Below are 13,918 nucleotides of genomic sequence, written 5' to 3' on the forward strand. Positions count from 1 at the left end.
GCATGAAAGGAGACGGAGCACGGGACAGGCGTTTATTGAGCAGCTGCTGTGTGCTAGGCCCCGCTAGTCACATTGGTCCCTGGAGCAACCTGGAGGTGAGGGGTAGTGACATGAGGAAACTGAGGCTCAGAGGCCACTTGACCTGACCGAGGTCACACAGCACAGCCCACTGGATACAGAGTCAGTTCCGGGTTCTTCCAACTGCTCTGGGGTGTCATTTCCTACTACTGTTGGGGTCCCCGTCCTGTCCCCTGAGCTCCTCCACCTGCTCCTCCTCCACGGAGTTGTCCTCGTTCACCTCCTCTTCTCCCCCCTGGCTCCGTATGGTGCTCTGGACACTCTAAACAACAACAATGGCAACAATCATAATAATTACAACACCATCAGTAACAACAGTGGCTGCAAGCGTTGAGCCTCTCCCGGATTTGCTCACCCGGCGCTCACCCTGCCGCCACCCCGCGGGCCGGCGAGGAACCCCAGGCAGAGAGGGGCGCAGGGGCTTCCCCAGGGTCACTCGGCTGGCGAGCCGCGGGCTGGGGCCAGGGAGTCTGGCTCAGGGGCGTTCTGCCTCCGCTGTCCTTGACAGGAATATTCGGAAAGTCACGGGGCGCCCCCCACCCCCAGCCTGCCACGACCCCCCGGGGCAGTCTGTCTATCCCACTTGGTGGAGTACTCAGAGGTTTCCCTGCAGAAATGCAAACGCGTTTTTTAGGGGGCTGCCCCAGGCCTTGCTGGGGTCGTAATGTAACAAGTAGGACACGCTCCTTGGTGCCTTCTAAACCTGAACATTTTCTGAATTCTGAACGGCCCCCTGGAGCCTGCCCTTCTTTAGTGGGAACGCCTCGGAAGGCCGCCAGAGGGCGCGCGGGCCACGCGGGGCGGGGAGAGGACGGGGGCGGGGCCGGGAGGGTGAGTGGGCGGGACCGGGAGGGCGCCGGGGGCGGGGAGGGCCGGGGGCGGGGCCGGGGCGGGCCGGGGGGGGGCGGGAGGGCGCGTGGGCGGGGCCGGAAGGGCGCAGGGGTGGCGGGGCGGGGCTGGGGCGGGGAGTGGGCGGGGCCAAGGCCGGGAGGGCGCCGGGGGGCAGGGCGGGGTGGGGGCGGGGCCGGGGCCGGGAGGGCGCCGGGGGCGGGGCCGGGGCCAGGAGGGCGCGGAGGCGGGGTCGGGGCGGCCGGGGGCGGGGGTGGGGCGGGCACTTGGGCGGGGCCGGGGCGGTGCGTGGGGCGGAGCCGGGAGGGCGCCGGGGGCGGGGCCGGGGCAGGCGGGGGCGGGGTGGGGCGGGGCCGGGGCGGTGCGTGGGCGGGGCCGGGAGGGCGCGGAGGCGGGGCCGGGGCAGCCGGGGCGCGGGGGCGGAGCCTGGGCGGAGTCAGGGCGGATCGGGGCGGCCCCCCACGGCCCCGCAGCGCCCCTGTCTCCGCCTCTGGCTCCAAATCCTGGGCCCTGGCGGCCTCCCCCTGACCGCCGGGGTGGCCGCGATCCCGCCTCTGCTGGTCACTTCCTTCGTGGTGGGTTTGACAGCCTCCTCCTCTCCCCGCCCCCCCCAGCGCCCACCTGGCTGGCGACAGCCCACGGGAGGGACGCAGAGCGGGTGGTATCGCCGAGCGGCCGAGCGTCGTAGTGCCCATAAGCTCCGCGCATCTTGGCTCTGAAATCCTGCCAGCGAGAGGCCAGGGTGGGAGAGGCGGAGGGGGTGGGAGAGGGAAGGAAGGGCGGGGCAAGAAGGCCGCGGGTCTGCTCCCACCCCCACCCGGGGCCGGGCGCTGACCAGTGCTGCCCAGCTCTCATCTCCCTCCGTCCTCAAACAGCCCTGGTGTGGGCGTTGTCCCCCCACTTTACAGACAGAAAGGCGAGGCTCAGAGAGGCCGGGGGACCGGCCCAGGGCCACACGAGAAGCTGGCCGGATGGACGAGTGCCCACCCCGAGAGAAGAACTGCAGATGAGCAGATGCCCAAGCACCAGTCCAGGCTTCGTTTAAGCTCACATGCTGGGTTTTGTTGGTTTGATTTTTAATTGTATTGCAGTAAAATAGATATAACATGAAATTGCCGTTTTAACCATTTTAAGGGCACAATTCAGTGGTTTTAAGTTACAATGTTGTGCAACCGCCACCTCTGTCTAGTTTCAAAACCTCTTCATCACCTCAAAAGGAAACCCCACAGCCATCAAACGGTCACTCCTCATTCCCCCTCCCGCCGGCCCCAGGCAATCACTCACCTGCTTTCTGTCTCTTTGGATTTGCTAATTCTGGGCATTTCATATTAATGCATCTACAATACTTGTCCTTTTCTGTCCGGCTTATTTCACTCAGCATGACATTGTCAAGGTTCATCCACACTGTGGCACATATCAGAGCGCCATTCCTTTAGTGGTCGAATAATATCGCGCCGTACGGATGGACCCCACTTTGTTTACGTGTCCGCCGGCTGGTGGGTCGTCCCCCCTTTGGCTGCCATGAATGCTGGTGCACAGGGACCTGTGAGTCACGTGGTGGCCTCCAAGCATGGCCACAGATTCTGAGCCACTGCTCTCCTAGAGAGGTGGCGTCGCGGTCCCCTCCCTTAGCGATTCCTGTCTGAGGAGCTCAGTGTGGTGGGAGTGGTGCCGAGTTTCTTCTGAGTTAGGGTGTAAAAGGTGAGGGGCTCCGGCCTGCTCTGGCGGCACTTGCCCTGGGACGCTGGCTCCCCACTCCGAGGAAGCCCAAGCAGCTTGGAGGGCTTGAGCAGGTGTCCCGACTCCAGAACCCACTGAGGACCCAGGCAGGGTGGGCTTCCTGGTGGTGGGGTCTGAGCAGCCACCCGGGACCTGCACTCCAAAGGGGCCCCGGCTGGTTTAAGGCTCTGCTGTTGCCATCTTGAAATTCTTCATCTTCATTGAACGAGGGGTCTGGCATGTTCCTTTGGCACGGGGCCCTGCAAATTTTGTGGCCTGTGTTGTATTCAGATGGCGCCAGACGTACGTGTGAGGAAGACTTTGGCACAGCTCTGGCCCCCGCCACCACTGGACAGCAACAGCCCTGAAGACCCCTGGCAGGCAGCGCCCACCGAGCCCAGCCAGCCCCGGGCCCACGGCGGTGGTAATGCCAGGTGAGTCTGGCTTTACACCCCTGGGTGTGGGGCCGTGCGTGGTAGACATCGGGCTCAGCCCACGCTGGGTTTTAATCAGCTCAGGTGAGGGTGGCAGACCCCTGGTTCTCCATCCAAACCGCAGCAAGAAGCAGCTGGAGACATTTTCTGTTGTTCATTTGTTTGTTTGTTTTTAAATATCCGAATGATGACAAGCACGTGGATATCCCAGACAGACAGCATGGGGGAAACCCCGCCCCCTCTAGGATTGGCCCCCAGAGGCAGATATTTAAAATGGTTCATCAGAACACGTTTTCAAAATCAGAAAATTTGCAAAACGTTACCAATAAAAACTGTTTGGATCAAAGCAGAACCAAAACAAGGTCATCCCGAACCTTTAAGACATGACGCCGAGGGAAAGAAGCCAGACACGAAGGAGAAATAATGTGATTCTCCTTATATGAAATAGCCAGTGCAAGCGCATTGTAGAGATCGAAAGTAGGTTAGGGGTTCCCAGGGGCCGGGAGGAGGAAGAGTGGGGAGTCAGGGCTTATGGGGTGCAGAGTTTCTGTTGGGATGACGGGAAACCTTGGCCACTCAGGGTGGTGATGGGGGCACGACATTGTGAGTTAATCAACACCACTGAACTGCACACTCGAGAATTGTTAAGACGGCAAATTTTATGTTACCTATGTGTACCACAATAAAAAAAATAAGAAGAAATAAAAAGATAAATCAAATCCCTCCTCTGCCCACCAAAAAGAAAACGAATCGGGCACTTGTGGCCTACCTCCATGTCTCTCTCCATGTCATAGTTCTCCAGGGTCCGGAAGGCGCTGGAATACACCTCTACCGCTTTGGCGTGGAAGACCATCTCAATGGTGACAAAGTCCAAAAAAATTTTCTGTGGGGAGAGAAAGCCGGATCACACAGGTAGTAGGGTTGGAGGTAGAGTGCCAGGGCCACCTGTGCACTGCCAAACGGGGACAGGTGGGGTCACCTGTGAGGCAAGTCCTAGGCGGGGAAGTTCAGTATTTCATTTTTAAATTGATTTATTTTTGTTCAAGCATAATGCATCTGCGTGGTTCAAAAGTCAAAACTACGTCAAGGTGTATGTCAAGGCGTCTTGCTCCCACCGTGCTCCCTTCTGCCCTGTCCCCCCTGCCTCTTTGAGGCAACACCTTCCAGAAGTGTCCTGCACTTACAGGGACACCTGTGTGTATTTTCCCCCATTCTCATTCTGCTCCCTGCTGCTGTTCGGTTACGCATACACCTGGGCGATCTTCCCATCGGAAGTTCCTTATCCGTTTTGGTTTGTTTTGCTTAGTTGTACCTCTGCACAGTATCTCTTTGTGGGGAGGGACCGTAATTTATTCAGCAGTCCTGGCAGACGGACACTTGGTTGTTTTCAGTCTTCTGCTAACAAACCACGCAGCAATGGAGAACCTCATTCCATTCCTGCACCGGGGTAGCTGTCAGGTAAGTTCTAGAAGGTTAAATGCATTTGTGACTCTGACAAATGTCGGCCCTTGGGCCTCCAAGGGGATTGCACCAAAAACATCTGAGGGCTCGTGTCTCAGCAGGGAATTTCCTCTGTCCATGGGGCTCATCCCCTCCACCTTGCAGGTGGACAGTCACTGGTAGACATGACTTGGCTCTACCCAGAGGCCCTTCAACCCCAGCAGACCTGTCAAAATGGGATTCATGGTATCCAGAGCCAAGGAGGATGACTTGTGTGGGCTCCTCTTGATCAGATGGTTCTGCCAGCCCAGCAAGCTCTTACTGAGCTCCCACTGTGTGCCAGGCCCCAGCAGAAGGTCCTACTGTGCAGAGTCAAGAGTCCAGGCTTCAAGGTCTCCTTCTGCCTCTGCGGGCACGTGGCCCTGGGGAAACGCCTCACCCTCTCTGAGCCTCGGCTGACTCATCTGCGAAACAGGGATAAGGGCAGCACCCAGTTCACAGCCCCCCGAGAGTCCTCTAGAGCAGCCGTTCTCAGAGTGGGGTCTCACCTGAGCTGATAGAAATGCAAATTCTCAGGCCTACCCAGACCCACAGACTCAGGGACTCCAGGGTGGGGCCTGGCTGTCTGTATTTTACCACCCGCCCGCCCCCACCTCCACCCCTGGGTGATTCTGATGCGTCCTCACATGTGAGAACCACTGGGTGAAAACATTACTTACATATTTTGTGACCATGATAATTTTATTAGCAATGCAAGGTAGAGACGATGTGGTCATAGTCTCTAATTATTTCGAGTTTTTTTTATCTTTTTTAAAATTAGGAGGGCTTTTGGGGGACAGTTTGAGTAAGTGTCCTTCACAAATTTAATCCTAGAAGTTTTAAGGGATGTCGAGTTTACAGTGCGCGCTTTTGTCGGCCCCCTGGCCATACACCTGGAGGCTGAGAACCCTGAATCATGCCCTGCCCTCCTGCTGACCCCCCACCCAGCACCACGACCGATCCCCCCACTCCCCTGTGTGGTACACAGCAGGCGCTTAATAATGGGCTGCTGTTGATTTTAGGTCCTGCCTGCAACACAGAAAGCTCTAGCACTAGTAACCACCGTTTTACTCACTTGTATATTCATTTGTTTGCTCATTCATTCATTTCATAAATAATTGTGGTTTCGGCGAGTGTCTGTCCTGTGGCCCTGACATGTAGTGTGGGGGCAGGCATCAGACCCTCCAGAGTGGCCGTGTGCCTCTCAGGTTTACTTGTGATTTGTTTGGGTCCCCCCAGGGTGTCAGCCCTATGAGGACAGTGACCTCGCTTTGTTCCCCAACATCAAGTGCAGTGTCTGACACACAGTAGGTGCTTATTAAACAGTTGTTAAATTTGTGAGTGAGTGAAATGCACAATCGGTCTCTCCCACCCCCCAGGATAACAGCCCCAGAGAGAGCAGAGCAGAGCAGAGCAGAGTGCAAAGAGAGCAGGTTAGCTCGGGCCTGGCCCGGTTTGGGGGTCCAGGGAGGTGCCCCAAGGAAGGAGTTGTGAGCTGAGGTCTGAAGGATGAAGAGGCACTGACCAGACAGCAAGTAAGGATGGGCGGTCCTGGGCACTGCCTGTGCAAGGGCCCTGGGGTAGGAAAGGGCAGGGAGCGCGGGAGCTTGGAGCAGCGCCTGCAGGATGAGGCTGGAGGGCAGGCGAGAGCCGAGGGAAGGACTTTGAACTTCATCCATAGAACAAGGGAAGCCATGGCAGGGCATGGAGCCCGGAAATGACAAGTCAGCTCTGCCTTTTAAAACATCCCTGAGGCTGCGATTTGGAAGGTGGAAGAGCGGGGATCACAAATAGAAGCAGGGGTCTCTGAGATCAGCTCATTCTTACGACCCTGGCTCTCTGGGGCCCTCTTGCAAGAGCTGGGGCTCTGGGAGTGGAATTCAGGTTTGCTATGGGGTGGAGATTTGGGAAGAACCAAATGCCACCCATGCCCATCATGCCTGAACACAGCCTGTTCAGAGCTTTGAGGAGCAACTAGAAGCAGCCTGGGCAAATCTTGTGGGTGGTTGTGTTTTCTCCCAGGGGAGGAAATGAGGCGTGAAAAGGAGGAGCGCTGGAGGGGAGTGTAGGGGAGAAGACAAGCTCTGCCTGGTTCTCCTCCCCACTGGGGGCTGGTCCTGGGCCGGAGGGGGTGCTGGGTGCTGGCTCTCCTGCAGGCCGGCTGGGCCCCGAGCTGCTAGCCTCCTACACACCCCTGGCAAGGGGCTTACTTGTACCCAGAGCACATGCTCACACACACACTCACAGGCACACACTTGCACACAATAGGCTTCCCCATACACACTCAAGCACACACACACACACACTCACCAACACTCAGATGCAAATGTGCTGTGCAGGGCACGCACGCAGTTCATGCGTGCACACGGACGTGCCCACACACTTGAGCATGCACAGACACCCACAACACAATATTCATGGACCTGCACACATGTGCGCATACACACACTCACACATGAACACATGCATATGCTCACCGAGACACAAATACCAGCACATACACAGACTTACACGAACATGTGCACACAGACATGCCCAGAGCGGTCCAGCAGAGGACGGAGCTCCCCTACCTGGAGGTCCTTCAGCTTCTGCTTCTGGAAGGCATCGATCGTCTCCTCCAGCTGGTGGGTGGTGCGGCTGGCATCCACGGAGGCCCTCTGCACGCTTGTCTCTGCCTGGCCCCAGGGAAGCGAGAGGCCAAGGGTCATGGAGGTGGTTCTGGCCCTCAGACAGCATTCTGGATCATTCTCAGGCCCCTGGCCCAGACTCTATGGCACTGTTCCTGCCCCAGGGGCATCACCTGCCAGTTGGGTTGTTGAAGGCCTGGCTGGATAGGACCGTGGCTAAGGGGGCAGGTGCTGGAGGGGAGAGGCCTGGGAGCAGCCCCAGCTCACTGGCTGTGTGGCCATGGGCAAGTCACTTAGCCTCTCTGAGCCTTGGTTTCCTTTCTGGTAAACAGGCACAGCAACGAGACCGGCTTTGCGGAGTTGTGAGGACTGAGTCGGGGCTCTCCCTGAGCTATTGTAGTAGACACCCCATGTTCATTGAAAAGCAGTTCTTGCCTGCAGAACGGTTTTATGTCGCTAATTCATTCATTCATTCCTCGGACTGTCATCTATAGGAGGCCTACTCCAGGCCCGGCCATGATAAACCCGGATTTTGGAGTCAGACACCTGTGGAACTGAGTTCAGGGTTTGCCACTTTGCCCTTGAGACCCTGGGGAAGCCAGCCTGCTCAGCTTCGGTTTCCTCAGCTTTAAGGGGGGCCTTAATAACGACCCCATGTTTGTGAAACGCCTGACCAGGGGCGGGGCAGGGGCAGGAGGCGGGGCGGGCTCCAGGCGAGTGAAGAAGGGAAAGCCGATGTCATCTCAGCCAGAGGCTGGCAGCACCGGTGGCCACGGCGGGAGCTGGGTGGACTTCGGAGGCGCCCCCACCCCACCTGCCGAGGCAGCCCCCGCACCCGGATTTAGAGCAGGGCTTCCACCCACATGGCCCCGTGGTGTGGGTGGGATAAGCGTCCCAGAGCTGTCCTCATCCTAACCCCAGAAACTGTGACTGTTCCTCGATGAGGCAAAGGGGAGTTGAGGTAGCAGGTGCTGAGCTGCAGACTTTAAAATAATTGAGGAGATTATCCTGGACTGTCCAGTGTGGTCACAAGGGTCCTTAAAAGTGCAACAGGCAGGAGAAGGGAGGTGTTGAAAGACATTGCTTCAGAAGCTGAGCTCAGAGGTGAAGCTGCTGGCCTTGAAGAGGGAGGATGGGGCCCGGAGCTAAGGGGTGCAGGTGGCCTGCAAGGCTGGAAAAGGCCTGGGGGGCAGATTCTCCCCCAGAACCTTGGGAAGGGACCAGCCCTGCCCACACCTTGATGTTATTAGCCCCGTGAGACCTGCGTGGGCTTCGACCTCCAGAGCTGGGAGACAATCGCGGGGGGGTGGGGGGGGTTGCTGAAGCTGCTAAGTTGGTGGTGACTCGCTGCTGCGGCAGGAGAAAACCAGCACATGCCTGGAGCAGCCCACCGGTTGTGACAACCCAAACTGTGTACAGAGCTGCCCGCAGGTGAGATCCTGACGTAGGCCCCGGAGGGCCCTCTTAGTGGAGCACCTCACCCCGGGACAAATGCTGTGAATGTGGCTGTCCCCTGGCCCCGGCCCTGCCAGCCTTGCCACCCAGCAGATGAAGCCAAGGGGTGCTTGCTGGTTTCCCTCGGTAAAGCAGTGGCTCTCGGCCTCAGTTTCCCCACCTCACCATGCGGCGATGCTAGAAGTGCTTACCTCGTGGCTGCACAGAACAGGGGCGCTTAGGAAGCAAGCAAGCCTTGTCCATGCGTCCCAGCCGAGGAGGCTGGGCCTGGGGTGGGGACGGCTGGTCCAAGCTCCCCTCACCGGAGAGTGTGGCTGACAGCACAGCCCCGGGGCTCCTGGCCCCCAGGTGAGTGCCTTCCTGCACCTCTGGGTCTCCCTTCCTGAGCTCAGGGCCCTCACACACCTGCTGCTTCTCCTGGCCGTTTTGTGAGGCCGTTCATTACCTGAGGGTGATTCTGCCTTCCCCAGACAGTTGCGTGACACTCACCTGGGACTGGAAAAGCCACCGTTAAGGAACTGAGACAAGCCCCCTCAGCCCCTTTGGGGTGGTCTACCCCTCGCAGCCTCCACCCAGGTGGTCCGGGGCAGAGAAAACCCCCTACGGCTCCAGCCACCGAGGGCCGCAGAGCTTGAGGCCCGACTTTGAGAGATGGATACGATCATTTGCCGATCTGAAGGTGACTTCTGCCTCAGTTTCTCCAGCTTTTCCAGTTGTTTGATCTCATTACTTCGGACACGTTTGAATTTCTTGATCTCTGCCTAAAAGGAAAGAGGAGGGCTGTCTCTGGGGGATCTGGTGGAAAGACCGGGCGCTGCCCACCCCCGGGCCCCCCACTCACCCGGGTGTGCTTTATCTGCGCCCCGTAGAGCTTCAGGGGGGTGACCACCTTGGTCTCCAGCCTCTCCACCTGGAGGAGCGGGGACATGCCGAGAATCAGGGCGAACCAAGCCCAGGGCATGCCAGGCCTCCGCATGGCCAGGCTCGGCTGCCCAGCCTCCAGCCGGCAGTTATGATGCACCGCCTGTATACCCAGGGCCGGACGCATCAGACATCTGCCTTTCCGCTTGAGAAGCTCAGACAGTGGGTTGAATCTCACTAAACCCGTCTTCTCCCCTGAGAAATAGGGACCGTGCCTGTGCCCACCAGGGTCAATTCCGCAGGATGTGGATGGCCTTCAGGAAGACGTTGCCCACAGGAGGCCCACAAGCGTTATTTCCAGGGAGGGGGGAAGACAGCATAAGTGAGCATTGGATCCCTTCCACGCACCAGCCATCGGCCCCGTTCTAACTGCCACACAAGGTGAGAACAACACCCACTTTGCAGATGAGAAAACTGAGCCTTGCTCTGGGACAGGTCTTGTGCTGGAAGTGACGGCAGGACAAAGGCAAGGCAGACCCAGAGCTCGCTCACTCCAGGGCCCACTGCTCTTACCGGTTCACCAAACTGCCTCGTCATCCAGCTGGTGGAGCCGGGCGGGCAGGGTCGGGGCTGGGCATGGCAGGGGGCTGGCGGGGGGCTTGGGCTAGACCCTGGCTGCGGCGGGAGGCCGGACGGGCTCAGTGCCAGCCCACACACCTGCGGAGCAAGCACTGTCCCGGGGCCCCAAACTCCAGCCACGAGACAGCAGAAAGAGGGGACGGGGAACCGGCCCCCCTTGGGTAAGCATCTCCACTCCAGGCTTAGATGCCGTTGGAAGCAGCAGCACTAAGAACTGACGGTGACAGCTGAGGTTCCTCGCGTGGCATTGCTCCAAGCCAGGCATCTCAGTGGACTCACTGGAGGCTCTGGTTAAAACCCTGCCTCCTGGGCCCGGGCCCAGAGGTTCTGACTCAGTGAACCTGGACCGGGGCCCAGGAATTTGCATTTCTAACAAGTCCCCAGGTGAGGCTGAACCTGCTGGTTCTCACTCGGAGAACCAAGGTTTAAGTATCAGTTACCAGTTAGTCCTCCCATGACCCTCGGTGGGGGGGGGCACAGCTCTTATCTGCATTTACAGAAGGGGAAACCGAGGCACTGAGTGCTCGCCCCCACCTCACAGCTGTTACACCTGGAAGCCAGCCACGTTCAGCAACTTAAGGTTGTCTCACTCCCTATTGGAGGTGTGGGGGGGTTGTGGAGACATTGCACTCCCAGGCCTGTCTGAGCCCACGGAGCCCTCTCCAGGGTCAAGGGCAGTGACTGTCAAAGGTAGATGATGGGCTCCCCAGAGGAAACAGGGTCTGTCTTGCCAGTCAATTCCTGGCATCTTGGGAATCAGGGTCCCCAGAAAACCTGGTTTCCCCGTTGAGCTGGAGGAAGCCAGAATCCCCAGCAAGCCCCTCACTTCTCCTGTGCCATGTGCTCAGGACTCTAAAAAAAAAGTAATAATTTTCCCTGGTGCTTAAAGGGAAAGGGACATCCCGCCCCGTTTTCCTGGAGCATTTCCTTTAGGAAACCCTTACTGGTAAATTCTTTCTCGGTCCTTTGAGACATATGTAAATCTTTTTAGAAGCTAAATCAGTCTCTAGCCAGTTTTACAGGCCTGGAACATTTTTCTAGAGGTCCCTGGAGCCATCTCTTTGGAACATAAATATGGAGGAAGAGAGCCCCCCATCCCCACCTCCTGGGGGTTCAGCCTTGGTGCAGGCTTCACGCTGGAACCACCTGCTCGCAATCGAGATCCTGGTTTTAGTTTTCCTTTGGCTAAAGGCAATTAGCTAACACGGAGGGCACCCACTTAGCAGGGGATTTTAGGGTGAACTCGGAGTGGCACACGGTGCTGTCAAGCCCCCTTACCTGAGGACATGTCACCGTCTGTCCTGGGAACTCGCAGGCAGGGGTGCACCTGCCTGGCCACGGAAGAGGGCGAAAGCTCTGGCTTCACTGTCCCTTGGGCAGATTGCCCGGGATATGCAGCTCAATCGGGTTTAATGATTAATTCAACAATAAAACCGTTTCATCCTTCTCTATAGTTTGTGGAGAGGATATTTCTGGATTGGCAGGAGATTTTATTTTTAATTTTTCTCCAGCACCTTGCAGCCACCCTCCTGGGTTCCTGTCCATTCTCCGGCCCCTTCAGGGAACCCTCCTGCCTGGGATTTGGGGAGCCCACCGCCGTAGCTCCCCAGGGCTTGTGTCCTGGTGTCCTCACCTGTCCCACCCTGGGGACCCCTTTGGAGGAGACGCGTCCATTTGGCGTCTGGCCCGGGCTCACCTCTGCCTGCCGGTAGTCCTGCACTTTGGCCAAGTCCTCGGCGAAGTCCCTCACGGTGGCCCGCAGCTCGGGCTGCTCGGCGTTGGCGAAGTCCAGGAGCTGCTTGACGAGCTGATCCGCCTTGTCCCGCAGCCGGGCCGTCTTGCGGGTGTAGGCGGCCAGCAGCGTGCAGAACTGGCCGAAGGACTTCTCAGTGCTGGTCACCGTGTTCTCCATCACCCGCACTTGGCTGTCCCTGGGGAGGCGGGGATGCTCGGCCAGCTCAGGACAGCCACACGGGGAGCCCGGTGGTCCCAGGAGCAGACAACGGGCACATCACACACAGACCGCCCCCGATGGAGCTTGTCCCACTGGGCAGGCACCACACCAGGCTCCCGCTCACCCCGCTGGCCCCTGGGATCACGCCGCCGGGGCCACCGTCAGGCACAGGAGGCTGGCCTGGGTCACCTGCTGGCCAGTGGCCAAGAAGGGATGGGAAGGCAGGTTTGGCTCCTGATCTGGGTTGTTTCCCTCCAGGGACCCCTTTAATGGGGCTTTTTATCTTCTTGGCAGCATTCTTTTTCATTAGGACAACACTGCCTTCCTCCTGAGGTCCCCCCAATTCTACCTCTGCCCCCAAGCTCTTGGTGGGTTCCCTCCTCTGACCACCAAAGCTGCCGATTCGCACTTCTTGCGTGCCATTTCTTACCTCAAACCAGGCTGGGTTCTCACGCCCCCCGTCTCGGGGCGGGGGCTCGCTGCCTTGTCCCTACACGTGCCCAGGCCGGTGCTTGCCGGGGACCCACTGGGTTTCATTCCCAAATAGCAAAGGCGGCAGAGCCTGGGCGCCGCACCCCTCCTGCACCTATCCTCCCTCGGGTCTCCAGCTTGTCACTGTCCCCGCCTCTCTTCGTTGGACCAAAGCCCCCCACCGCCCCCCTGGCCACCACATCCCTAAACTGGAAGCTCTCTGAGGAGCGGCCCTTTGTCCTTCTCCCAGCAAATCAGTTTGCAAAACACTCCACATGGATTCCTTTGTAAGAAAGCTCTTATCATCATCAGTAGTTTAGAATTGCGGAACCAAGGCCCAGAGAGGTAAAGCACCTTGCTACAGGTCACACAGCTGGCTGCAGTTTCCCAGGCAGGGTCCTTGAGGTAAATATGCACATCTCCAGCCCCTCACCCTCACCCTCACCCCAGCCTTGCAAACCAGGACCCCTGTGAGCTGAGCAAGGCCAGGAAGCCACAGCTGTCACTCGTGCCCCAGGTGTTTCTGAAGCACCCCTGAGCTGCGAACCTCAGAAACAGGCCAGTAGATGGGCAGGTGAGAGGCAGGTGAATTGTGAGGGAGTGGTGACAGAATCCAGTGGGCGACAGGGCGGTCAGGGTGATTCCAAAGAAGAGGTGCTGCGGGGTGCAGGTTTCAGGCCCGAATGGGGGTTTTCCGGGTGGAGGTGAGTGAGTGCCAGAGGGACGGAACTAGTGAATCTGACCACCCCAAGAGTTGTGACATGGGTGCTGGAGAAGCAGGTGGAGACCAGGTGCCTGGGTGGGCACAGGGTGTGAGCGAGGGGCCCCCTCCCCCCAGAAGCAGCCCCAGGCTGCCCTCAGGCCCCAAAACCCACTCCCTCCTCTCCTCCCAGCCAGGCCCGCCAGGGGACTCACCCGGAGAGGACGATGTTCATTGTGACGGGAGGCACAGCTGTCCCCGGCTCCGGGGCAGGCCAGGGCCCCAGGGGTCCCTTGGCCAGCAGGAGGCGGGCAGGGCTGGCGCAGCTGTGCAGCCGCGGCTCGGGGGACGCTGCCACCTGGTTGCCGGGCAACGCTGCCACCTGCAGCCGCCCCGGGAGGAGCCGCAGGCCGGTCGCCTGGGCAACCCCTCCCCAGGCCCGGCCTCCCCGGGGAGCTCCAGGAGGGGCCGCCCGGGCTTGCAACGGTGCAGGGGCCTCGCGCCCCTCAGAGAACCAGGGTCTCAAAGAGGTCCCCACTCTCCCTTTGAGCTGGAGGGTCTTGTGGGGCGGGACCAGCGGTGGGGGCCCCAGCAGGTAGCACAGAGGCTTTAGGGCGGCTGGCCTGGGGCTCAGCCCTGAGCTGGGACTCGT

At 59.1% G+C, this 13,918-nt stretch overlaps 1 protein-coding gene across 4 annotated transcripts; it reads right to left on the reverse strand.

Annotated features, from left to right (window-relative positions):
* Positions 1-18: 18 nt before the first annotated feature.
* Positions 19-13,613, reverse strand: CIBAR2 (CBY1 interacting BAR domain containing 2). Of its 4 annotated transcripts, XM_037815964.1 has the most exons (10): positions 13,482-13,613; positions 11,838-12,072; positions 9,483-9,551; positions 9,301-9,402; positions 9,131-9,136; positions 7,130-7,234; positions 3,850-3,963; positions 1,549-1,650; positions 434-578; positions 224-340 (listed from the first exon to the last, which is right to left on the reverse strand). In XM_037815964.1, exons 1-9 carry the CDS (start codon positions 13,499-13,501, stop codon positions 441-443), a joined length of 891 nt encoding a protein of 296 aa, XP_037671892.1. In that variant the 5' UTR covers positions 13,502-13,613; the 3' UTR covers positions 224-340; positions 434-440. The 4 variants fall into 4 exon arrangements, with proteins under 4 accessions (XP_037671894.1, XP_037671896.1, XP_037671892.1 ...); XM_037815966.1 differs by lacking the exon at positions 434-578 and having other exon boundaries at positions 19-340; XM_037815967.1 differs by lacking the exon at positions 9,483-9,551.
* Between the last annotated feature and the right edge of the window lie 305 nt (positions 13,614-13,918).

Source organism: Choloepus didactylus, chromosome 22 (assembly GCF_015220235.1).
Source record: "Choloepus didactylus isolate mChoDid1 chromosome 22, mChoDid1.pri, whole genome shotgun sequence".
NCBI classification, from domain to species: domain Eukaryota; kingdom Metazoa; phylum Chordata; class Mammalia; order Pilosa; family Megalonychidae; genus Choloepus; species Choloepus didactylus.

Excerpts from the sequence above, each read along its gene's own strand:
- CIBAR2 (XM_037815964.1), bottom strand. The coding sequence starts at position 13,501 with ATGAACATCGTCCTCTCCGG. Across the intron at positions 3,964-7,129 it reads AGAAGCTGAAGGACCTCCAG|AAAATTTTTTTGGACTTTGT; the intron begins GTAGGGGAGCTC and ends CTCTCCCCACAG. Across the intron at positions 579-1,548 it reads CGTGGGCTGTCGCCAGCCAG|GACAGCGGAGGCAGAACGCC; the intron begins GTGGGCGCTGGG and ends ATTCCTGTCAAG.